Source organism: Eleginops maclovinus, chromosome 18 (genome assembly GCF_036324505.1).
Source record: "Eleginops maclovinus isolate JMC-PN-2008 ecotype Puerto Natales chromosome 18, JC_Emac_rtc_rv5, whole genome shotgun sequence".
Lineage (NCBI taxonomy): Eukaryota > Metazoa > Chordata > Actinopteri > Perciformes > Eleginopidae > Eleginops > Eleginops maclovinus.
The window spans coordinates 20918085-20945605 of NC_086366.1; the positions used below are offsets into that span (position 1 = coordinate 20918085).

The 27521-nt window shown below is 38.7% G+C and overlaps 2 protein-coding genes across 4 annotated transcripts in view; both read right to left on the minus strand.

The window, feature by feature from the left end:
• Positions 1-19570, minus strand: part of si:ch211-137a8.2 (uncharacterized protein LOC777613 homolog) — a 37134-nt gene extending 17564 nt beyond the window's left edge. Inside the window, exons 1-10 of one of the 3 annotated variants that reach the window (XM_063906169.1) lie at positions 19373-19560; positions 11150-11253; positions 5992-6231; positions 4151-4310; positions 3036-3218; positions 2666-2791; positions 2389-2583; positions 1907-2036; positions 1608-1787; positions 684-787 (exon numbers count right to left, since the gene is read on the minus strand). In XM_063906169.1, coding sequence (XP_063762239.1) covers positions 684-787; positions 1608-1787; positions 1907-2036; positions 2389-2583; positions 2666-2791; positions 3036-3218; positions 4151-4310; positions 5992-6209 — 1296 coding nt within the window. In that variant the 5' untranslated portion in view covers positions 6210-6231; positions 11150-11253; positions 19373-19560. Of the gene's footprint in view, positions 1-683; positions 788-1607; positions 1788-1906; positions 2037-2388; positions 2584-2665; positions 2792-3035; positions 3219-4150; positions 4311-5991; positions 6235-11149; positions 11254-19372 lie in introns of all 3 variants that reach the window. The other 2 variants (XM_063906168.1, XM_063906170.1) reach the window with 2 other exon arrangements.
• Positions 19571-21221: 1651 nt separating this feature from the next.
• The window catches only part of lrrc75a (leucine rich repeat containing 75A), a 45399-nt gene continuing 39099 nt past the window's right edge, over positions 21222-27521 (minus strand). Inside the window, exon 6 of the mRNA XM_063907897.1 lies at positions 21222-27256. Within this exon, the coding sequence (XP_063763967.1) occupies positions 26681-27256 (576 nt within the window). The 3' untranslated portion in view covers positions 21222-26680. The remainder of the gene's footprint in view (positions 27257-27521) is intronic.

The window sequence follows — 27521 nt, forward strand, 5'->3', positions numbered from 1 at the left end:
TTAGGTAAAAGAAGCATAACATAAGACTTATATGAATCAGATGTGCAAAAGCAGCCTGTTGAGTTGTGACATGGCATGAAGTGTGGCATGTGAAAAATAGTCCACATGTTCTTAACAGCAAACATTTACAAATCAAAGGTACTTTGTCAAAATCACTGCTCAATGAATTATTTTTAACACAATTATTATTATAGTATGTATTTTTCTTCATTTTTTAATCGCACTTGTAAACCTGATGTAGTGATACACAAAATGTTTTAGTTCATACATTAAGAAAGGGACAATGAAAATAATGATTTATGTTAATCAGAAACAAGATATTTAATGAAGAATCGGAATATTAAATGACTAAATACATTGATTTGCAAAAATACAGCAAAGAAACCTTCAGCCATGCATGAAATAACATTGTAGGTCAATACGGGTCATTTTTGACCCATGTTGTCCCTTAGAGGGGTAGTGATACAAAAGTGATTTTTATTGAAAAAGTAAGAAAGGAAAAATGGAAATAAGGTTTTGTGATGATCAAAAAAAGTTAATTGAGGAATACCTGTAATTCTGAATTATACAAGTAATTCATCGCAAAGATATTTATAATTGAACCTCACTCGGGTCACTTTTGACCCATGTTGGTTAAGTTCTTTAATCGTTTAGCAAAGACCAAGGAATTTGCTGTGACTCACCAAATCTGCTTCATGGTTGGTGATGTCATTACTGATATCAGACTCAGAGCCGAGGGAGCTGAAGTAGCTCCACCTCTTCACACCGTTTGTGTGATGACGCAGACCTGCACAAACAAAATGATGAATGATGTAAATCTAAAGCCCAGAGTTAAGTAGTTATTTCGTCTTATTTCATCAAATACAGAAGTTTGGATCCAGTGTTACTTTGCATGCAGGATATAAAATGGACATGGAACCTGGAAATTGTAACTGGATGTGGGCTATGAAATTGGAGTTGGAACTTGCCATTTGGGTGTGGAATTGGTAACGTGGAATTGGTATGGGTTCAGATCAGTCTCATAATTCACGAATGCACACAAAAGCATTCACACTTGTATTTTCAATGCACACACAAATGTGTTCCATTTCACATAGGCCTACATGTAAATAAAATCCAACTACAGTAAAAAGTTTTACATGTGTATTTTTGATCCACACATTTATTTTCCGTGTCAAACCGCTGAACCTGCAAACACAAACTGCTCTCTGTGCATGGATCGCTGTGCATTCGTGTGTGGATTGTTTGAGACTCCCCTGATGCTCACCCGATTCATACTTGTAATTGTTTCCTTCTATAGGCAATCAGATGTCTCCTCCATTCTAAGTCAATCACATGAGTACGCCCCCACGAGGGTATGATTTCTTGGTTCGTGACACAGCGCTTCATATACACATTTTGCGCTGTCCGGAGCTGACAGGTCAACTTCAACATGGCGTCCTCTTTAAAACATTCAGCTGTGTTGAACGCAAAGAGAAATACTTCTACAAAATTCTTCAGACAACTTATTTCAAGCGAAACGATAATAAAATAAAAATAATCAAAAGCTTTCTATTGTGGCCAATACAAAGATACCAAGGATTTCTAATGTGTGTCTGAGTTAATACCTGTGCGGGCATTAAAATACAACGAGTCTGCATTGTCACAGGAGACAGAGCGTCCAATATCAACTGAGGGGTCCCACTCAAGCCCCAGGTGATCATGGTTAGGAGAAGAAGGAGTGGAAGTTGGAGGTGGGAGTTGATTAGGGGAGAAAGCTCTGGTGGGGTAAGCTGATTGGCTGAAATCTAGACAGAAGATGGAGAAGCTTTGTTGATTATTTGCTGAAAGCAGTTGTATAAATCTTTACTAAATGTAGTCCATTTATGATTGAATATAGCCCGTAATAAGATGTTTATTGGTGTACCTTTAGGATGGTTCGGAAAGGCAGGGATGTCCATGTTGGCTTTATCCAGTGCACCCTCTTCCTCTAAAAGAGTCTCTGAAGGACATCCTGAGTCTGTAGCCTGAGACAGAATCAAGTCATCTTCAAACACCTGGAGGTAGGGTAGAAGATATTGTGCAGAGGAGTAAAGAAAACATGATGCTTAAGTTTTGCACGACACTAGTTCAGATTAAAATTATCTTAAATTCACTGACAAGCACTCTCCTTGTGTTCTAAAGAAGTAGCTGATATTATTTATCAGCAATATGTGTGATGAGAGATATATTCTGAAAAGAAAACAAGACATTTTATACAAGTGAGTGTTTATTCACTGCTGTTCATTTGTGTGTGTGTGTGTGTGTGTGTGTGTGTGTGTGTGTGTGTGTGTGTGTGTGTGTGTGTGTGTGTGTGTGTGTGTGTGTGTGTGTGTGTGTGTGTGTGTGTGTGTGTGTGTGTGGTTTTACCAGTCTCATGCTAAGTAGCCTGCTGTGTGTCCGAGCGATGTTGTTGAAGACGAGGCTGCAGCGCCGCAGCATCTTCAGCAGATCACTCTCGACGCGCTGAGCATCAGTTGGGTCGCTGCTCTGTATCAAGGCCTCGCCGCGCTGCAGCAGGACATTCACACGGTCCGAGTTCACACTCACACTCTGCTGGAAGGACTACACTCACACACACAAAATATATCAAATACACAGGAGATAGTAAGAGAAGTCTGAATTTGTTTATATAACAAACACGCACCCGCAGTTTCCTCAGCTTTTCACAGGTGTGTCCTGACAGGTGAGTCAGACGGACGTCCAGGTCAGCCAACCAGAGAGCAAGCTCCTCCCTCTCTGCCTCAAATCCCTCCCACTCGGAGACAAAGAGCTGAGACAGAAAAAATAAAACAGCTCTCCATTATTCAATCTTCCAATATTGCTTTAATAATTGATCAAAGGACTTAAAAGATATCTAGCAGTGGGTATTTGTTTACAAAATATAAATCATCACAATAAGAAACAAATAAATTCAACCAAAGTATTGGTTAATATCTATATGTAGTATCTATATAATGATATAAGATACAATTAAAGAGTGACATTTTTGGTATTATTAATAGGCGGGCTCCGACCTTCAGTCTTGTGGTGATGCATTCCAGTTTGGCGTTCACGCAGTCCCATCGTTGCCCGCAATTCCTCGCTGATGCCAGCAGCCGAGCCTGCATGGCACCCTGAAACAGCCCAGTCAGTGTTCTATTCCTCCGGGTCAGACTGTCCAGCTGAACAAGCCGAGATCCAGCCTCGCGCCGCAGCCTCTGATCCGACAAACATAAAGCATATTGAGGTAACAAAGACACAAAAGCACAATAAAGTACTTTTCCCCCTGCAGCTACATAACACAACTTGAAGACAAAACATTCATTTATTTTTATGCATTGCTATTTTTTCCCCATGTGTAAAACTTAACAACCTTTAGGCACTATTAGGATGGTGTAAAATCCTCTGTACCTAAATTCAAACTTACAGGAAAAATAGAGGTTTTTTGATTTTGTGAATTATCTGCCAACCACAAATAAATTATCTGCCAACCACAAATATCTTGATGTTGGAGATGCTGTAAAAAAATATCATTATTATTTATATGTGTAAAAAAGCATTATTAAAACACAATTTGTGGAGCAAGGTTGGGATTGCATTCAATATGTACACCTGGTAAATGTTAAATGTATTGTTAAATGTTATATTTGTTATTTAACATTTAGCAACTCAGATGACGAACGATTTCTACCACTTTAGACTGTGACTCCCCATTATTTTAACTACCAATGAATCTACTGATTGATAAGATTTTCATGATTAAATGCATGCTACTTTACCCAAACCTCAAGGAGATGTCTCGAAATGACTTACATTACTCAACCTACAGTCTAAAATCTCAACATCTTGAGTTTACTATCATAGCTGTTTAGGGTTCCATGTTAATTGATGGTTAATTGATGAAATGCAGCAGTAGACCTTTAATGCTAGATAGTGTAAGAAAACATAAAAAGCAAATCAATTTTTCAAGTGTTATGCTTGAGTGTAGAAATTGAGTAAATTAGAAATGCATCAAATATTCTAATTTGAAAAGATGATCATCAAATGTTTGTGTTTTTTTTCTTTTCAAACTGACTCAAACACAGTCAACAATCAAAATACTTACAGTACAGATACATTTTTCTGCAGGGTGATTTTTATTTTTTCTCACCTTGATTTTCCTCAGTTTTTCCTTGGCAGTGACATAAGTAACATGGTCAGGGTAAGAGGAACTGACAGCCTGCTCAGCCAATCGCAGCCAGCTGTCCAGTTGGTCGTGTTCCTTCATAAACTCGTGCCAAAGGACCCACCTCCTCTCGAGTCTGGAAACACTGAAAGACAAACAGAGGAACAGCTTGATGGGTTATCTGGAGTCAGACAATGGAGGTATAAAGAGTACACCAATGTGCAATAATGTAAAAAAAACAAAATAAAACAAACAAAGACTATGACTCCATGGTTGCAAAACAACACTTGTGTGTAATGTGTTCCTGCTAATATCCTTATTACCACTGGCTGCTACTCCTAGTTAATCCATCCATAACTGTCACAAGAATCTTAACGTAACTAACTATGTGCAAAAATAATAATAGTACTAATGTTATATACACACCACACTTCATTCTATAATGCTACTCTTATTTTACAAATACTGCTGCTACTTACTTATCTACCTGAATGTGTACTTCTGTTAAACTATAATGGGGGGGAAGAAATGTTCTTATTGTAAACAGGCAGCGGTGGTGACTCTTTAAGCAACCAAAGTAAAAACCAAAGCAGTATCTGTGGTTAGAGGGTAACTTTAGGTTTGGCATGGTTATTTCAAACACATTTCAAATGTTTCAATTTTTAACAGGGTTTATTGCCATGGTGGGAAATGAAGCACACCAAAATCAGAGCAGGTTATGTTTGAGAGAACAAATCAATGTGTATAAAAGCACAATCACTGAGCAATCTAAGCTCACGTAAAGTAAATACAACACAAATATGGCTACAAGAAACACAATTTAAACTGCCAAATGCAGGAAGGATAATTGGGAATAATAATGCACAGCATACATAAAAGTATCCATAACAAACTGAGACTGCGGGGCTGTACATTAACAGCACACATCACAGTAGCACACTCACACACACTGTATGCTGTGGGCAATTATTAAGATATGAAAGTAAGCTTGCTTTCCACTTGAATTATGTTTTTGTATGAATTGTTTGAATTGCTCCCAAGTCGTTTTAGAATGTTGAATGCAACTGAAAATGGATAAGGCTAAACTATTGTCATATGCGCGCAATTGCTCCATGAGGATGGACAAAGTATCCTCTTTTCTAATTTAAAATAAATTGTCTCAGAAAAATTGATTTAATGGCATCTATCAAAAATATCCCTCAAATAATATCTATTGACTTTAAGACTAGGGAACCATTAGTGGTAATATTCTAACCAATTTCTGTGTTTTGGGACTCATTCCATTCTGCAGTTTATTTCACATACGCTATGCTGGTGAAACATCACAGTCGAGCCGCCCTCTAGCTAACCTGGCAGAGCTGGCGGCATTGGGGCTCATTTCCTGAACGGAGATACCAGGTCCAAATCTTTCCTAGAACAATGTATGAGTGTCATCCCCTCTCAGCTCTCAAATAAAGGCTAATCAAGTCAAAAAAGTAAAAAAAAAAAATCAAAGTTGAGTTTCTGTAGCGCTCTCAGGCTGTTCCGCTGGAGGAAAAGTGAATCTGGAAGGTGCTGAGATTTTTAAGATACAAAGCTGACATGATGCGCAAAAACAGCATTGGTGGATATCATAAATATGCAAGTTCTTTATGCCTTTGCTTTTCATATTATATATACACATTACACCCCAGAAACGTTTCCCTGATAACATGTCTGTAAATCCTTTTTTGAAAGGACACATCTAGCTTCAATCAAGGTCTTTTATTACCGTTTGGTTAATGACTTTATCAAACCCTTTGAGTCCAGTATTAAGTTCTCATAATACATCCATAGAGGAAACTCACGGTCCAAATCCCTGCATATCTCCATTGTGGCTCCAGCTGCTGTCCACAAGCTGTGTTTCCTGTCCGTTCAACTCCAATGGACACAAGTTGGGAAGAAAAGGAGACTCGTCCAGGTCCAGAATCAGCTCCTTCACGTCCTCTTCTGGCACAACCTCTCTTCCTGCAGAGGTCAGGATGGCATCACTAGGATATTCTGAAGGGGGTGGGGATTCAGGCATCCTGACATCAGGTGACCGTTACCTGCTGAAAAACAAAATTGATAGGAGTAATCAAGCTAACGTCTGAATGTATAGATATAATAATACTACACTCACTAACAGGCCTGTGTCTGGAAGTTTTCCATTCATTGGAACATTTGAATAGGAGGCAGTGACTGGGATAAAACACACACAGCTTTATTTGCATTACCTGAACTAAAACAAACATTGATACATTCAAATAAGAGAGAATTGTGTCTCTTACAGAATGTTAAAGACTGCAGGAAAGCAACAACACACATTCTGAATACTGATCACATACTGTTGATACAGCCACACCAGCACCAGCTGAGCCAGACAGACAAAAAAAAACCTGGCTGTGAAGTGTGATCGGCCTTAATGACAGATGCTTCATCACCCAATATGATTATCCTGACAGCTTTCTGTGTGTGTGTGTGTGTGTGTGTGTGTGTGTGTGTGTGTGTGTGTGTGTGTGTGTGTGTGTGTGTGTTAGTGTGTGTGTTAGTGTGTGTGTGTGTGTGTGTGTGTGTGTGTGTGTGTGTGTGTGTGTGTGTGTGTGTGTGTGTGTGTGTGTGTGTGTGTGTGTGTGGTTTGGGGTGTGTTTGTGTGTGTGCGCCGGAGGAGTCATTGACTTCTGTGACCGATGCCTCCAACTAATTGTCTGGCACCACAAACAGCCGGCCGAGTCTCAAGCGTGAAATATTACTCGCCCTTCTGATTTTGTTTCTCTAACAGCAAAACACCTGACTAGACAACAGGATTTGGAGAAGAAATACGTTATGGCAATGCAATGTTGAATTCTAGAGAAAAAAAGAGCTGAATATTTGCTCATTCAGGTGACAGCCAATGGCTGACACAAAAAAAACTTTTAGACTAAAACTTATATCCAACCGAACATAATTTAACATGTAAGGTCATTAGTCAGCTGAACAAGGATGACTTCATTAAACAGAACTTGGGTTACAATCTGGCAGAAATGGGGAACTTCCAGGTCTGAAAAGCAAAGCCAATGCAAAAGGTGCCTTAAATCTAAATCTTTAAAAAAAGAGAAAAGATTGGCCAGTGGGGGGCAACTTAACTGGATGCAAAAGAAGTACGACTGCATTAAAGTCTGTGAGAAAACAACCTTTTCCCTGTACTCAGTAAGCATTTTCCTAATGAGTTTATGTACTCAATTGCTAGTTACAATTCTCCTTCAATACAGCATGATGTTAACTTTGTAATTATAGTCCTATTTAAAATGAAATACACAATAAAACAGGGTATAATATGTGATATCTTGAAAAGTTCCAACAAAAAGCGTTGTTCTGTGGTTCATCTTATCTGGTTAGCAATACTTGATTTTCTGTAAGCATGTTCTTGCTAGCCATTATACTTAACGTATATAAGGAATGCACCTTGCTAACCCAGCTAGTTAGCGACCGCTAGCGTTAGCTGCTAATAATGCAATGGGCACCGCCATAATGCAACCCTCCACCCTGCTTATGCTTGATTTTCTAATTTGCTTTTCTTCTTTTGTCTGAAAGCAAATATGATAAAATAACAGGATCTTTGGAGGGCTACACCCTTTAAAAAGGTAGCTTCACAAATCGAAGATAAAAATTCTCATCAAGCCTTATTTGCATTTGATTATTCAACTTTTTTCTAGGTAACAAGGCTGCCAACTGGTCCCTGCATGCAGGATTTGGTACTGTGCTTATCAGATCCTCCTCTGTACTCCCATTTTAATTGGATGAATTAAAAAGACAATCTCTTTCAGGGGCCTTTATCTTGAATGTCTTAAGTTCCAATGCTTACATTACTACTTTTAAGGCCATATACAAATTGGCAGTGACCTAATTTTAATGCTACGTTCAGGAAACCTTATGAAGTATTTTTTTCCCCTTGTTTGCAGATGTTTCTGTCTGATAGCAGAAGCATTGTCTAGATGACATAATATTTTATGTCTCTGCAGAAGGGAACAGTGAATGTTGTTTTGCCTGCAGGAAACCAAAGGCAGCCAGACAGACCAGCATGAGGGAATGAGAGGAAGCAGCTCATCTTCACTATTAAGACTCATCCCCGCTGAGATGATGAGGATATCGTCTCCTCTGATGTACAATGTAGAAGGAGGCAGTGAGTTCAAAGTATTAAGATTATGAAAATGGCTTTTGTTAGACTGGATGGTGATATGGAGATAGAGCTGAGGTGAGAGGGAAAGACTCTGAAGACTTAACTTATATTCATTTAAATAAGATCTGTGTACTAAGACAGAAAGCAAGTTACATAACAGGGGTTTAATTTACAGTATATGCGTCTTTATTAGCATGGTCCGAGGGGGATTTGTGCTGGAGGTCTCCAACATAAACTGGATAATATTCAGCTGTGAAGGTGAAAGCTGATGATATTCCTACACTGACTGCGTCCTGTGACAATGTTAATTCAGACTCTCTCAGGGAATGGGGAGCACGGGAGGCACATTTAAAATGAATGCTGTATATTTTGTGTCCTTAAGCCAGGTTGATTGTATTGAAATTTGGTTGGTCAAAGAAGTTCCAGATTAATACTACAGTTGTATTTTTTTGTACTTTATAAGAAATACCATGTACGACCAAGCAGCAAAATAAACTCAGGGTGTTTAAATGAAGAAGCCAATTACTGCCTTTCTCCAACATTTCATATGCATGCACAATCTGATTTAGGCCAATCCCTCTTGTGAAGGCCATTTGAATGCATGGCGGACAAGGCCACATACATTGAAAACTACTATATAGAGAAAATATAAAATACTGAACATAAATACAATACAAATATATTTAACTTAAATTGACTTTTAGACAAAAACTCTTGTAAGAAGTGTTGTTGTTTATTTGACTTACATCTGCTGTAACAGTGGCATTTCCAGCTGTGATGAATAAAGTCCTTCATATACTGTAGCTTTCCATCCAAACAACTCCTAATGATGCAGGGTGAAACCACCTTTACAGAAAATGGTGTCATAAATTATAAAAGACTCCTTTTCCCCCATTTTTTTTTTAACTGTACATATTACAACTGGCAACCAAGGCCACACTTTAATTTGTTTGTGACCTTAACGTTTAGAAAAGTTAAATCGAACTGACATTGAACATATTATGCGTGCAGAGAAACCCACTGCAGGTCACAGAGTTCAGTTTGGAAAAGGCTGGACGAAGCACTGAAATGCATCACTCCCTGAAGTTTCAGCAGAGAGTAAAAAAAGAGATGAATGGCTCCTATTAGATTATGGCTGCTGTTTCGGAGGGAAAGTGATATTCAGTTGAGGAGAAGATGAAGGTGAGAGGAAGTTAAGACTATTAAAACCATGAATGATTCAAATAATGATTCCTGAGACGGCGTAAATCATCCACTCTGCTGCTCAGCTAATAACACACGCAAACTGTTTGACCGCATTAAAAATCATTTATGTTGGAAATCCCATTTTAATCTCGGCCCTCAACAACTCAACTGTGGACAGACTGCACACAGGGATGAACAGTGGTGGGATGCACTGCAGCCGGAAAAAGTGTCTCTGTGGACAGTTGGAAACCTTACACTACATAGAAATACAGGGCACATATTACTCAGGACAAGTTATACAAGACACCTCCAGGTCTGAAACATGGGTTTCTTTCAAATGGCCAGCAGGGGGCCACCCCACTGGATGGAATAAGAATACGATTGCATAGAAGTCTATGAAAACATCACATTTCATTTTTTTTTTTTTTTAATGGTTCATGTCCTCAATTGCTTCTTTCAAGTCTTCTTCAATGCCGCATTATGTTCACTTTGGAAGTAATGTCCAATTTAGACTAAAATTACAGATAAAGCTTCTTGAAAACTTTCTACCAACAACTTTGTTCTGTGTAGTTGTGCCAAAAGACACTCAAAGAGGTTTTCTGTTCATTTTTTCAGGTTAGTAAATTTTGTTTTGAGCATGTTTCTGCTAGCCACATGTTTGCATCCCAATTAGTGTATGTTAACAAACATAATTAATTCACCTTGCTAACCAAGCTAGTTAGCTACTGCTTGCTTCAGATTAGCTGTATTTTATACTTACAACAAATACAATCTACAGACCAAAGTCAAACTGGTGGCAAAATAAAGCAGCATTGATTGATATGTGAGGAGACTGGGGGAAAGACAACAGGCAGTAAAAACATTGACATATTACCACTTTATGACATTGATAAAGATAAGGTTGCAATTTACACAACCAGCCGTCACAGAGTAACATTAACTGAGCGGTGTTTGTGTACATAGATGAATGTAAGTTTAATATTCACCCTCCTTCTGCTCTGGGCATGTGGACTTTACACTTTTAAAGCTCACAGGATACACTAAAAGTAGAGTGAGCATCTTTTAGTGTGTGTGTAAAATATGCTCAATTGAAAGCATCTGACAACAACAACAACACTGTGGATTGCCCTCGAAGTTGTGCTAAAAGTACATTTACCTTAAATGGGACACAAATTCAAACCTACTCCTGAGTCTGAAGCGGATCTCACACACACACACACACACACACACACACACACACACACACACACACACACACACACACACACACACACACACACACACACACACACACACACACACACACACACACACACACACACACACACACACACACACACACACACACACACACACACACACACACACACACACACACACACACACACACACACACACACACACACACACACACACCTCTAGTTACACCTGATAAAGAAATCCCAATATTTATTTTTTTGCAAAAAGTAAGTGTACATGCTTTGGAGGCTGCATTTTATTCATGCAATCGGGAAATTTAAATGTTTCCTTTTGCAGCAGATGGATAATCATGTACGAATTATCGCCATTGTTGCCGTTTCTATTTTATTACTTCTCAGTTTTTTATTTTTTTAAATAACTTGAATTTAACACATTTTCATAACCTCTCGCATTTTTGCTCCTCTACTCCTCCTCCTCCCAGAGTCAATGTATTGTCTCATCTGGACAAAAGGGGGCGGGCAGGGAACAAACAGTCTTTCAGTCCTCCCTAGAGACAAACAGAAAGAGAGAGTGAAAAGAGGAGGAAGGACTGGGGGGTATTGATGATATCAACTATCTAATTACGTAGAGAAGACGGAGGGGAAAGGAGGATATGGAATAGAAGACGGTGAGAATAAGTGGAGGGTGTGTACATTTATAAATCGCCCTTAAAATAACTGACAAAAAGAAAATGGAGTCATAGAGCCAAAGGGGGAAAGAGGGAAACAATACTTATTATACCTTTGAATGATATTCAATATAAAAAAACAACAACAATGAAAAGCCTCAAACCAACCATGCCTTAGTCTGTCGCTTACGTCACATTACATTTCACAAGAGGAAGTGGAGAACATTTTTTATTCCTGGAAACAAACAAAGTATTGTGTTCCAGGAGCAGTCCTTTTAGCCATGATAAATAATCACAAAAAGAGAGACAGTACAGGGAAAAAATTGCACAGGTCAATTTTAAGAGTTTGTCCTAACAGGTCATGTTCTTTCAGAATAGTGTGAGAAAAAAACCAACTAAAACACACATTAAGGTCTTTATTTTACTAAATGTGTGTATTTCTTGTTGTAGATTTCTTCTAAATTCACCAAAACTAGTTAATTATGAAGTAGATATCTCTTTACATATATACAATGTATCTAATGAAATCCTGACCAACAACGAAGAGCTATCATATCTGCAATTGCAAAAAGAAAAAAAACCTCACAGTAGAAACAAAAGGAAACTGTATTTAGCAACAATCTGTACCTCAAAGTTGCCTCCTCAGGTTCCACAGTTAACAATACTCCTCTTAGCTGAAGGATCACTGTTCGGAATAGATTCAGTTTGTATTACTAGGACCTTTGTTATGAAAAGTACTGTAGACCAGCAGATTTGCATTGTCAAAGCTAGGCTTAGAGGAAACGCTGATGGTTAGTACTCTACAGCCATCTCATTGTGCAATTTACTTAAGGCAAATATGCTATCTATGCCACTTTAAAATCAGACTGAATAACCTCTATGAAGGATAAAGCATCATTTCAACGTGATCTTTCAACCCCAAAGGGCCCCACAGGGCATTGCTGAAACTTTCCCTTCACACCATAGAGTGGTACAGTGATGAGGAGAATCTGCAGTGTTGTGGCTTTGAAAATACCATCCAAATGTTCTCTACATTATTTCTAAAAGGTTATTTATTATTCTATAAAAATCTGTTTTAATTTTTAAAAGTAAACCAGACAGATGTGACTTTATAATTCTAAGCTCTTCGAAAATGTGGTCTCAGGCTGAAAGGATGTTTAAAACTTCTAAAAGGTATCAGCAGAGCCTTTTTACTCAACAGATCTTAATCTAGTGACCCAAATACTTCGATGTTTCTGCGCAGATTTGAATTTCAAACTAAGTAAGCTGGAAGTGGCGTCACAAGGCAGCAGAGTGCAAAGTATTTCACAGAGTGAGAGGAGAAAGTGTTTGAGTTAGGGATAAGCAGAGAGGATCAGAGACACGGTGGAGGAGGGAGTGGCAGCATATTTGAGACTCTGATAAGGGAATAAAGGCTCTGCTATGTTTCAGAAAAGATGTATGACTATAGCAACTAAAATATATTATTTTTATTGCCATGTTATCTGCAGGTTCTCTGCCTGTGACAGTGCTCAGTCAAGCAGATAAAACACAATGACTTTTAATGGTCTATCTGCCTCACCTCTAGCGCCATCCTCAGGACAAGTATAGCGTTTTCAGCTCTGGCTTTTACAAACAGTAAAGTCCTTATGTTTTGGGACAGTGATACTTTTGTAATTTATTTATATTTTTTTGCGGGGGCTCTGTATGTCATACTTAAAAATGTTATGTCTTTAAAACATAACAGCTAATGGAGGTTCAGAGACAACTGTGTGTTGGAATTACTATTACAGATATCTGCGTGAATTTATTCACAGTGAGGAACAGATATTGATGGAAGAGCATTTTGTTTTTTATGCTTCACCAAAGAGAAATATCACTTTAATCAGTTTTTATTTTATGTGAAACAAAGAGCCAAGGAGTAAATGATGCTGAGCTGGCACCAAGGCACAAAACCAATTTTATTTAGACCAAACTATAGAGGTTGACTGATACAGGTTTTAAATGGAGGAGTGCCAATGTTTAGAGAGCTGATGGTGAACCTATATTTCTATATCATGTTTTTTCTTTTGTTTTGTGTTGTCTGAATTGCTTAACTCAAATGTTGAACAATGTTATGGTCTACATTGTCTCCGTTTGCTTAGGTAGATCTGTACTTTTTTGGGGGGCAGCAGTAGCTCTGTAGGGACATGGCTTGGGAACCAAAGTGTCACTGGCTCAAGTACCCAAACTGACCAAAAACCTGTGTGGACTGGTACTTGGAGAGGTCTCAGTTAACACAGCACAGGACCCCCCACAGCGCTGTACAAAGCTGCCCACTGCTCCTAGGATTGGTTGAATGCAGAGGTCAAGTTTCACTGTGTGCTCTGTACATGTTCATGTGTGTGTGAAAAATGATGATGGTTTATTTTGAATCCTTAGTTTACAAATCTAAATATATATATATGTATCAAAATGTATCAGCTACTTATGTGTACACAGTGAAACAAAACAACATTTAAGGGGAAGCATCTACTTGTTTCCAAAATGTAGTAATCTTCAAACATCAATAAATAATGTTAATCTAGTAGGTTCCCCATGTGTTGTGTTCCCGACTTTGTGATATGGACACCTTATTAGTGTAGCTGGCAATAAACCTTACAATGGAAACCGAAACAGCTATAAAACTGCACTCCCATAAAACAAAACGGTATTATCACTTACATTTGGAGGTATTGTTTTGGTCCTGTTTTTCACTTTTCAAGAATAACCTCCGGATTAAACTAAACGTATTGGAATGGTTGGGGCGGAAAGATGTTTTAAACTAACACGGTCTTCCTCCAAGAGACCACTGTGTCCCAGTGTACAACCAAAACTCATTGTTAACTTATTTTAATTCAAATGTAACTTCCAATAACATAAACTATACAAATAATAATAATAATAATAATAATAATAATAATAATAATAATAATAATAATCTTATCATCTTAAGTAGTTCTGTTTTCATTTTGGGTGAACTTGTGTTATTGTGTTTAAAACTGTGACTGTAATCCAATATTAAAATATGTTTCCCTGAAAACTTTGAATGGCTATGTTAATTTTAGGACAGGGTTAACCAAACTGTCCCTGTGTTCTGTGCAGAGGGCTGATGTGCTGCAGTAAACAGAATCCATAAAGGAAGCAGGCTATTTGGTGGTGTAATAACATTATGTGTTGTTATGGCCGTTAGAGGGGACATTAGTCTGCAGATGTTAGCTAGCAACGAGTGAGACTGCCACCAAGGGAGCAGGGGGGCTTTGGGACGTAATGAAGGTAATGTGAGTCCTAATGAAGCCCAGCAGCTTCAGCAACACTAATAAAAGACATTAGCTGCATTCAAAACACTCGCATCAACTCAGAAGCTGCTCTTCATCCTCTTTATCTCAACCCTCAGATCAGTCATCTCCTTTCTGCTGCACACTCAGTCTTCATCTCTCCCTCATCTTCCTCTCAAAACTATGCTCTTTACTACATTTCAACCAGACTGCTCTTACGGGTGCACTACTACTGTATCTTCTTATCTGCTTCAAATCTTTTATGTATTTATATTATACACGTTACTAACCAAAAAACGAATCTCTCCATCTACCGGTCCATCTTCGTTCCAACTCTCACCTATGGTCATAAAGGACGGGTCATGACCGAGATTGTGGATCCAAGTAGGAAAAATGGGTTTTCTCCAAAGGGCTGGCATCTCCCTTAGGTGAGAAGTTAAGTCATCCTGGAGGGAGTTGAAGTAGAGCAGCTGCTCCATTTTGAAAGGAGACATTTGAGGTGGTGTGGGCACCTAGTAAGGATGCCAAATCTCAAAATGTATGCTCTTTACTACATTTCAACATTTCCTCTCAGGTTGTTTTTTTTATTACTGAAGCTGTCAAAGGATTTATTGATTGGTACAGCATCAACCCACGAGTACTGCTGTACCTTCCGATCTGCGTTTCCAAGCCAATCAGGCTCATTACACACCGATACGCACAAAGTCATATGGTTAATGTTGTGAGATGTATGGAGTATCTTTGGGAAACACAACTACTGGGTAATGTTTATATGGAAGAGGATTAGGGCCAGTAGGGTAATGCCACCTGGCCGCCTCCCTAGGAGGGTTATTTAGCCGGGAGGAAACCAGGGGTAGACCCATGACCAGGTGGAGGGATTATATCTCCACTCTGTCTTAGGAGCACCTTGGAATCCTACAGTAGGAGCTGGTTGATGCCGGGGGAAGAGAAATTTGGCTGGAACTGCTTCCTCCGTGACCAGACTCCAGATAAGAGGTTGCCTGTCAGCGATGGTGCCCTCTTCACACATGTTAAAAGATGATGCTTTTCCAGTGATTTTGAATTAACCTTTTTTGGTTTTAGACAATTGATCTGACGAAAAACAGTAAAGCATCAGTTCAGCTTTTCAAACATATGATGGGCATTACGTTAAATTGTGGCGTCTTGATGACTAGAAGAGTAATGAATAGTGAAAATAGTTTCACCCCTACAGGCTGAAGCTGAAAAGCATTTAATAAAAAGCATGTCAAAGGTAAAATATTAATTTGATTTTCCTGTTTTCAGTGTTCATGACTATAGATGAGGTGGGAATGGGGTCACACATACTGTATGTGTCTCAGGTCACACAGGTCAGGTGTCAGTATTGAAACTGGAGCCACAGTTATATGATATATGTGTCACAATAACAGTGAAAAAGCTGCAGGCCAGTTCACCTGAGCGTAGAGACATCATGCATGTTTCAGTAATCCTCCACTCAGAGTCTGTACAAGATGTGAAATCTGTCTCAGAATTTAGTTTATAAGACTAGGCCTTTATTTGATTTAGTATATGTTGCATACAGGATTGAATGGCAAAAGCTGATAATGGTATTATAGTGACTGGCTGATTTGAGGTTCTTAACTTTACAGTAAAATAATTAGCAAAAATAAACTGCGGCTTATTTTCTATTATTATTGATTAATTGTTTGGTCTATTAATGTGGGAAAATTGAGATAAATGTCCATCTCAGTTTTTAGAAGTCCAAGGTCTTCAAATGTCTTGATTTGTCGGTCCAAAACCCAAAGATATTTACTTTAATGTGATTTAAATCAGAGGAAATACATATTTATTACGTTTTTAAAAAAGCACTTTGCGGCTTTAGAAATAAAAAGTTGTGCTTTTTAATGTTCATATTTGTGTTACTATCAATAAGTAATTGTTGCAGCTCACTTAAACTGTGTTGGAAACAGCACTTTGCCTTTTTTTTTGTTCCTGGGTTGGACTTATGTCCAGTCCAAAGATATGCAAGACTACAAACTATAGGAAAAATTATAAAATGAAAATGTGGTTATGTCCAAACAACAGCCAAAAATCCAAAGATATTCCATTACAAGCGGCAAATCCTCTCATTTGAGAAGTAGGCGTGTTAAGGTTTTGTACTCAATTCATTTACTATGGTTTGACTGTTTGCTGTAAATAGAAACAACACTGCAACACTAGTGCCAGACGAGGCCCCGCACACGCTCACAGGCAATAACATGTTTGTTTGTTTTTCAGACCTGAACCCGAGATACAAACACAGACACAGAGGCAGGTTTAATTGTTTCTTAACTGCAGGTGTGGCAGAGGATTTTCTACAAACAGGTCTGTGTATTGTTCTGCTGTCACTGGGAGGAGAGGCAGTTTAACCACACATTCCTACAGCACCAACTCTAAGTGTGATGCTTCTTCCAGTGACAGCAGCACCAAGCCTGAACAACTTAGAGACAAACCAATGACAACAGTAGAGTGTTTGCTTGTACGATAAGACTTCGGGAGTAATGGATTACAAGTAACGATAAGTAAGTAACTAAGTAAGATAACCAGGATACACTAAGAAAGGTTAACAGATACTTGTAGATAAATCATTTCACACACAACATTCTGATGCACACAAAAACAGACACACCTCCACAGGTCCCTGAGATCTCTAAATTGAGAATAAATGCAGCTGACATGGTCAAACTTGCACAACGATACATAGCCCCTACATGTACTGTATGTACAGAGCACACAGCACACCCTGCGTATTGTCTGGGGGTCAAAAGCCTTTATGTTGATGCCGGAAACCTGTTGAACAAAGCAAAATCAGAAGAAAGAGAGAGTCTAATGTGATAATTATCAAGATATTTTTGCTTATTTACGGTATCATACATGTTATGTCTTTAATATATGTTCAATTATGTATGTGTTTACAGAAGGCCACATTTTCGGGACTCGAGTCGGACTCGCGCAGTTTTGGCCTCGGACTCGGACAGGCATGTGCAGCTATAAGGTGAGTTCCCATACAGCGCGCCCCTGCTATTCTCAGTCTAAAGATGTGCAGAGACAGACCCCAATTTAAGCAATGTAGACCATAAAAAATATTGATTGATAAGAACCAAACCATCAATCAAATCTAAACAAATGTGTCCCATCAGATCAATACATGATGACTCGACTAGTTACTGGAATTTAGACTTGAACACAGGCAATAATTACTCTACTCGGGCTCTTCTTGGGTGACTTGGACTCAAGCACAGGTAATGATGACTCAAACTCGGATTCGACTCGGGCACAAGCAATGGCCCAAGGTACAGTCCTGATGGTACTTTTCTACTTTTTATCAGTGGTGAAAAGTAGCTAACTAATAATGCTCAATTTACACAACAATAGCATTAAGCACTTTTGAGGTACTACTATATGCTTTCACTTCACTAAATATTTGGCGCAAGAGTTTATACAATATGATCCATTGTGACAGAATGGATTACAAAAAGCATAAGATAGATTTTTTTTTTAAAAAGTTTAAAAAATGAGCTCAACTAAAGACAAATTAAAGTCCCGCTCACATATGTATGTATGTCACCTATAATGATCCATTAATGTAATGATGTAACCCGAGAGTAATGAGTCCTATTTAGCTTTTGATAATGCAGGTTTCATTTTGTTGCCAAATTGTCATTTATTTTGAATGCTAAACAATACCATAATACTATATTTTAAATGATTTGTATACTTCTTTCACTAATGCTTCTTTATGTTTAATTGTGAAACAACTTCTATAATTCTGCTGCAGTTTTTACTTGGTGTGATCATGCAGTAATAAGTGTACGTGCATGTGCATGTACGTGTGTGTGTGTGTGTAAGCACTGTAGCACAATGGCAATCATCTACTAAAGTTAATGTACAAGAAAGTACTTTATTGTCATCCATCAAAGGGATTAATAAAGTTCCAATGCACAAAACACCTGTCTTTGTAACCATGGCAATAGGAGGTACACATGCACAAAAACAAAAAGACACCCAGGGTTGGGAGGGCTACTTTAAAAATGTATTCCACATACGGCGTTTATAAAAAAAAGATATTGAAATAAAGAAGACTGAATGTAACCTAAATGAAAACCAAAAAAAGGAAATTCAGACAGTGCGTCTTACTATAATAAAAAAGATCCTGATGTATTGCATTGTAATCCTGCTAGAATGAATGTACTATATTTTTAGAGGTTCCAGCAATCAGATTTGTTGTACCATTTTTGTATTCTCATTACATGTTATCCGTTCCTCTCCGAGCCTGCAAACTAAACTTCTATCCCGAGGGCGCGCGCACACACACACACACACACACACACACACACACACACACACACACACACACACACACACACACACACACACACACACACACACACACACACACACACACACACACACACACACACACACACACACACACACACACAAAACCGGTTCCTAATAGTAGTGCAGAGTGTAAATTACCATCCTCAAAGTCTCACATTAAGCACATTATTCCCTGAAATACAAAAAGTGCTTAAAGTGACAAAACAGCATGCAGGGTGTCAGTCCAGGTGACACAAAACACGTTTTTAAAAAAAAAGACATTCACAAACCGGAAAACAAACCCAAATGTTTCAAGCCACGGTAATTGAAGGAGTTACAGAGCCGCTGGATGTGAGCTAGTAATGTCGGGATGAAGATTGACTTACCGGTTGCTGAAAGGGCTCATTTCAGGAAACGAGGAGAAAGTTAAACACCACTGTCTCAGTGACGCATAAAATACACAAAAATTCAAAAACACTTCCGGGGATACAGGTGTGGTTTATGATTGTAAATGGCTGATAAAAGCTGAGTGATAAAAGCCCTTCTGCAGACCTGAATCACGATCAAACTGCTGCAGAAACACTGAGGACCAGCGCCAGGTAACACGAGCCTACCTGCCGACCGTAGTTTACAAGCCACGCCCCCTCTGAACTTGTCCGCTCTCACACATGCACGTACACACACCTGCAGCTGCTCACCTGCAGCGGTTGGCAACCTGCAAAACACTCCAACTTCTACGGTGGCTGAGGAGGACAAGACCAAAGTATATAGGCTACATTTTACAACTATTGATTACTTAAAGGAAAAAGCTGTGATAAAATATAACAACCCCTCCTGCTAATATATATATTTATATGCATTTAAACTATATAAATGTTGACATATATCCGAATATATGTTTTATATTTAGGTTTCAGACACACTCTTTTAAAGTTAAAAGTCAAAACACCTTTTTTTTTCCTTTTACTTGTTGTGCTCTTTATCAATTTAGATTGTTTTAATGTGAGTTGTAATTAGTAGCGTAGACGATACTTGTCTTTGGTTTTCAAAACATACATTTGAAAAATTCAACAGCAACTGGTCACTAAAAATAATCCACAGAACTTTTTGTGAGTTTCCTGTCCTTCATGCTGGTGGGTTGTTGTAAAATTCAAGTAATAACAAGTTATTTCAGCAGTACTATAATACAACTGCAGGCACATCTATCTACCTGCAAGCAAGCATTTAGATGCTCTCAGATATACAGTACATCTGCCATCTGTCACTTGGTAAATATTGGCATGGTGCAAGCTCTAAGCTTGGCCACTAGATGTCACCCAAATACAATAAAATACATCCGCACTACGTCATTACTGTTGTGGTTTGAGATCCACCATCAGATTGGTTGTCCTTCGATACAAATTGTTGTCATTGCAGAACTAACTTTAAAACAAATCAAATTAAATTGCAAACATTTTTTTTTAGATAGAAATCAACGCACTATTTCCACTATAAAGTGCCATTTGCTTACAGAAGTTAGCTAGACAGTCACTTTGTCACCACTAACATTGTGGATTTTCTTATACAGCACATATTAGAAAGTCTTCCTGTAGAAGAAAACTTTGTAGATGAAATACCTTGGTGCCCAGTAGCTGCATCATTTGCTATAGACCAAACGTATGGTTTTGACAACCCTTTCAGTCCTGTCTAACACTCAAACATAATGATTCTCATCAATTCCTGCTACATACATACATACCCATGTATGATAAAGGTTGTGTGAAAAGCTTTAATGGAAGTGGGGATCTACATGCATTATTTCTAAATGTTGTTCCTGGATGTATGGAGTTATATTATTTGCTGTAATGGTTTTAGGGTCTGAAGGTAAATTGTGGAAATTTTAAAAACATTATAGGCATATTCCTTTACCACTGACTGATCCAAAAGTGGTGTGTACATAGCATTTACATACTGAGCTAACAATTTATAAGCTATGCAAAATAAGAGACCCAGTAAGTAATGATATTTTAAGATTCTGCACCACCTTATGTTGGAGGCAATTCAACAAGCACTTTATAAAATTCCAAATCTGATAACAATAAACACATGTTCCAATAATTACGCATAAATAAGTACATCTTGAATGACTAGATATTGGTCTGTCTCTGCCTCTCTCTGGGAGCCAACACTGGATGCACCTACAGTCCTAATCGTTGCAGTCATAATATTCAAACACAAGAGGAAGACTATGCAGCGTTTGTTGTTGGATCATATCCTTTATTGAGATTCATGGCATAACAGAAAATGGCATCGTTTAATCTGTAAATGAAATGCACAGAGCATTCCTTCCAGTGGATCACATGACCTCGAGGAATATAAATAAATGAGACATAGGAGCTTTGGGCCAAGGGGTTAGTGAGAGAATAAGAAAAATTCAGAGGTATAGTGTACAGTAGATTGAGAAATATATACTGAAGAAAGACTCATGACAAGAGAAAGACCCAAGGCTACTGATGCCTTTGGATTCAGAAAACCATAGTTCTTAACACATCTCTACATATATCAGAAACACAAACACCGCATGTTCACATCTGTAGTATTTATATCCTTCCTGCTTTTTAAGTCCATGGTAAACACAAGTTGTACTCTCACCATAGACTGTGTATGACCTGTTGTGACAAGCATTGAGTCTTCAGTCATTGTGCCTGACAGAGAGCTAAGGTGAAACAGACATTTGGCTTAAAATCACAGAAAACAAGACTTGTGGCTAAACTTCAGTTACATATCTCTCTATTCACACAATTTCCCAGGGCTGTAATTCCGTGATGCAAAGACACTTTATTCCTATAGACGATATTAAGACACCACATTCATGCATTCTTGTGTAGAATCAAAAATGCAGCATTGGTTAAGATTAATGTCTTCCCAAAAGTGTACGCACATTGCTAAATGTCCCTGGTTTTCAAGCACAATCTTACTGTCTACTGTTCATTATCACAACCCCACCGCCACATTGTATAAAGAGTTAATTTTACTGAGATGTTTTTGAAATAGAGCTTACCGGGTCAATGCAATACATTTTAATTTAAAGGTTGACCAAGGTTTCTCTTTGTGATCAACTTTTATCAGGCTAGTTTGTGTCATTGAGGCGACAGGAACTGTTTGCTACTGTATAAGGAGGGTTGGGTTACTGATAGCGTTAAGGGTCAGGATTACATATTCAAATTACAGTAAATAAGTACCCCGAATCAGACCTGATAAACTATTTAACTAACTGTAAATGCTGATATGCAATATGCAGTTAATTTGCATTGAAAATGTTTTGAGATGTTTAAAGAGGAAGAAAAAAGTATGTGTGTTTAACTCAATTACATACATTTATCTTTGTAATTTAATAGATTACGTAACTAAATATAAAAAATGCCATGTACCGTAATTAAAACAGTAACTGAGTCCATTTCAAACTAACCTGACCCAATCAACCCTCAGATAAACAAATACAATACAGGGTAGGATAAACACACACTGTGGCCTTAAGAACGGTTGTAGTGTGTTCCTGGGCAATATTCGACACTTTAATCATTATACGAGTAAGTTTAGTTGTTTTTAAAAGTAGCTATGCTTAATTTTTATTTGAAGTGACAGGATTCCCATTTGAGATGTATTGGCAAATGTTTATATAGTGCAAGCAGAAATGAAATAAAAAATATAGATCCCATCTGTTGTCTAAGAAACAACTACCGTACTGTAAAGGGATTCGCTAAGAATTCAGTATTGCACATCTATATCTGAGGAGGATTTGCAGCAGGCCGATGAGCTGGAAGGAAGAAAAATCTAAGCGTTTCTGAGACAGGTGCATAGACAAACATGTTTGTCTTAATGAAATTTGCATGATGATGTGTTGCAGCAGCAATTATCAGCATGCCATTAAAGGCCTTTTTCTTGTATGCTACGTTCGTTATCAGCTCCATATGTGAATGTATTAGAGGGGGAAAAGTATTTATTAATTTCTAGCTGCTTTAAAATGAAGCTTTAGTCTATGTGAGTCATTATTGTTTCACATTTCAATAACATCTTTCTACTAAGTGCCTTTTTAAAAAATATTATTAAATAAGAGTCACCTTTTTCCCAGCATTTAAGCACTCCTCAAGTGCATTCTCACTCCCATCAAATGTACAGGACATACCAAGGCTTGATTAAGTGGCCCTCACACTCAAACAGTGCTTCACAGACTGCGTACGTTTATATTTAGGGCTGCTTCTCATGGCCAAAGTCATTATGACGCCCAATTCCAACACACTCTCCCTCTGCGATGGAGTAAACTCGATCTGTACTCACACTCTCAGCTGAATGAGACTCCTTCTTTGAGTGTTAATGAAGCAGCAAGCTTTTGGAACAAACTCTCCGACCGAAACTGGAATTGTCGTAACTACTCTCCACCATTGTTTAGCATTGGCTCGGACAAAAAAGAATATATTTAAGTTATTTTAAAATCTTTAGTGACATTTCTTCTTGGTAAACCTCCCTTTTTAAATCTGATGTTTAAAAGTTGCTAGGTTTTTGCAACAGTCCCTCTAAATATACAAAACTTTAAAATGAAATGCACAACCATTTTCTAGATTAGACCCGGGTATATATGGTCCTTAGTAAAAGGAAACAATATGTAATCTTTAAGTTGTTACCATCTGTATGGCAATATTAAATGTCATTTTTCTTTGCGCAGGTTACTAGTAAATGTTTGCACAGAACTATTTGTACACCACATGTTTCATGACAGACACAAGCAGGGTTGCACACGGTCAGGTCGTGTAGGTGGTTAGTCAGGAAGGATGCATACTAGCTGTCCAATAGCTGTCAGACGGCTTGATAACTCACTCCCACTAGTTGGTTGGAACGACATCTAATGCGGTGGACCCTCGATGCGTACATGCCAACAGAGTGGAAATGGTAAGGGGAGGGTGTAGGGGTCAGTTAGGAATTGGGCCGTAGAGCTACAAAGTCAGCCTATACAGTTACTCGGCAGAATGAATGGGTCACAGAAACGCAGGGCTAGTCTATTGCTGGTGCCCCGTTGAATTCACTTTTGAGCTACTTGTATTTTCATTTTATGGTACTTTATACTTCTACTCCACAACATTTTTTGAAAGCTTGTATATATTTATTTGTTTATTCCACTCATGGCTTAAATGACTTTACATTATTGGCTACAAAAACTCATGAATAATCCAGAGGCTGTATTTAAAGTTTTAATATTAGCTCCACCTTTACCACTAAGAATTCATCAATAATCATATTTCAGTCATTACATTTATTACACAGCTTAGTTGAATACTCAAATCTGATTGGTGAACTGGGAGATTCAAGAGCTTGTTCATTATTGTTACCAGACCATTTTCTAAGGAGGGTGAGAGACTATGTGCAGTCATATCAATCAACAGAAAGAAGTCCGGTAAATTTAACGTCAGCAGTTCCAGACGTTAGTACGCAGTGGAACGGACTTCTTTCAATAAAATCATTTTTAATCAATATTGTGAATTAAGTGTATTTATTTAGAATGTAGCGGTGTAATAAGCGGGATAATGTGCGGATCGGGGGACATGAAAAAGAACAGCGGGTGATCAGGATCCATGTATCATTCTAAAATGGGTCATTACGCCTGACGAGTGCTTTCACTTTTGGTACTTAAATATATTGTTATGCTAATACTTTTGTACTTTGTACTACTGTAAGATTTTAAATGCAGGTGTTGCTACATTAGTAAGTATAATATCTGAGTGTTTTTTTCTACCACTGCTCAACTAAAGTAGTATATTAGATTATGTTATGTATACAACACAACTAACTTACATTTGTGACTTGAGATAAAACAATTATCCTTTTAAAACCCAACCTAGAAGTTTGTTTCGGTTCTGAAGAGTACCCTGCATGTAAAAATGAGTTGAGGGGTCCTAACCAAGCTGTGTGTCAAATCGCGAAAGTGTTATACACTGCCTGGCCTAAAAAAAGGTAACACTCTAATATTCGTTGGACCGCCTTTAGCTTTGATTACGGCACGCATTCGCTGTGGCATCGTTTCCACAAGCTTCTGCAATGTCACAACATTTATTTCTGTCTTGCATTAATTTTTCGCCAAGATCTTCTATTGATGACGGGAGATTCAGACCACTGCGCAAAGTCTTCTCCAGCCCATCCCAAAGACTCTCAATCGGGTTCAGGTCTGGACTCTGTGGTGGCCAATCCATGTGTGAAAATGATGTATCGTGCTCCCTGAACCACTCTTTCACAATGTTGGAACATGCCCGTGCCATCAGGGAAGAAAAAATCCATTGATGGAATAACCTGGTCATTCAGTATTTCAGGTAGTCAGCTGACCTCATTCTTTGGGCACATAATGTTGCAGAACCTAGACCAGACCAACTGCAGCAACCCCAGATCATAGCATTGCCCCCACAGGCTTGTGACCTTTTTTTTGGCCGGGCAGTGTATGTATGTATACACATGTATACATATCTATATATATAGTCTATAGTTCAAACTATCCCAGACAACGAGAAATATATATGTATATCTTTGAATTAGGTGGTATTCCTCTGTAAATAACAATACAAATCTTTAGTTATACATTTATATAAATAGCTCATCTACAATCTTAATGATTTCCCCTGCACAGATCAAAACAATATGCTGTATATACTGTACATCCCAAAATAGTTTGTTTCTCAAAGCTTTGCGTGGACTATACGTGATGCATGAGTAGAAAGCACAGGCCGGGTGAGAGCTACATACTGCATAAAGATATAAGAGGTTGTAACCCAGCATACAACATAAAAACAGCACTGTAAGCATGTGAGGCACACGTGCCGTGGGGTGAAACATGACCTGGACTATTAGAAAAAGGCAATGACATATTTCAACTCGATACTCGGACCCTTTGCTTTGGGACACACAGCAACAAGATCATCACATCTATACACTGGAAACCACAGCACGGCCCACAACAGAACAGTTGTATCCTTACAATCATCTGTCCTTGTTCTTTATCAGTTGTTTTACTTTTGGTTTCAGGTGACTTATTTCATCTTCATAGTACTTCTCTCTGTCCGCTGAAGCACGAGCATCTGTTTGTTCCTTAAAAATCAAATGATAGTTGGCTTAACGATGGATTCCGTCTGTCTTCCCATCTGGCTATGTGTGAGGGACGGAAACATTTTATATATTCCACTTCTAGATTTTTGGCAAAAACTGTATTTTAAAGGTTTAATGGCCCTGACTAGCTTGTGTTTATCTTATTTTTTTTATATATTTTTATCTTTAAACATACACTTGGGACATGTTACAGGCACATGTAGGTATCACCAGGGTTACCAGGAGGAAAGGACCTGAATCAAGATTAAAATTCTGTACATAAAAGCCTCACGTGATATAAGTAATCAACCTAATTTATGCTTTAGCATCCTTCAGTCTATTGGTAGTTAAACAGACAGTTAGGATAAAACAGACGTCCTGTGGGGATTGTCTTCTCGTGTTACGGTCACCACGAGTCACCTGGGTTCAGCTGTGCGCTCACAGATCAGTGGATGTAGTATCCAGTGACATGTTCATATGGATTACATCGTCCTAACACTCCAGTCGAATTGACTTTGAGCACTCTTTTGCCTCCATCCACACAGGACTCGACACAGGAGGGGAAACATAAGCGTAGCAGGAAGCAGCAATCAGGTCAAGTGATCCGATTGGTCCGTCACCTCGTCCAAGTCTTCCTCCTCCACTCTCATCGGCTCGGCAGCTCCGGAGGAGTGCTGTGACTGGCTGGAGCAAGAGAGGCTGTGCGTGTCGTCGTCATCGTCTGCCATAAGCGCCCGCCTCCCCTGCACCTCCTTCTCCTCCCCTCTCCAGCCCCCCTTCCTCCCCCTGCCCACCACTCTCTTCTGCTCCTCCAGTGTCCACATGCTCTCGTCCTCGTCCTCCTTCCCCTGCACCTCCCTGTCAAAGTCCAGCAGCTCCTCCATCATCTCCTCGATCTCCATCTCCCCGTCCAGCTCCTCCTCCACCTCCGACCGTAGCTCTCCCATGCTCTCGGTGCGATTGGTGTCATCCTCCTCTTCTCCGAGACCCCTCAGCCTCTCGGGGGGGTCACTGACCTGACTCTCTCCGAACTCAAGGATGGTGGGGAGGTTCCCCTGCTTGGGGCAGCGCTTCCTCAGGCTGAGCAGGAAGGGCTGCGGCAGAGAGAAGATGTCCACGTTGTTGCCCAGGTCGATCCACGTCACGCTGGGGAAACTGCAGGGATCCTGGGGTGATGAAGAACAACATACTGTATCAAATTATCATCATCATCATCATCATCATTAAACTAACTAATACAAATAGCTGTTAAGACAAGTTCCCAAACTTCCAGCCTTTAAACATACTCGCCATGAAAAAATACGCTTTTATAACCTGTAGTGTGACCACTAGCAGACTGTATTTTTATTTATAATTTATAAAAAATGGAAAGAACATATTCATAAAACGATAGACATTAATAAACAAACCCAATTCCCTACATCCTCAATA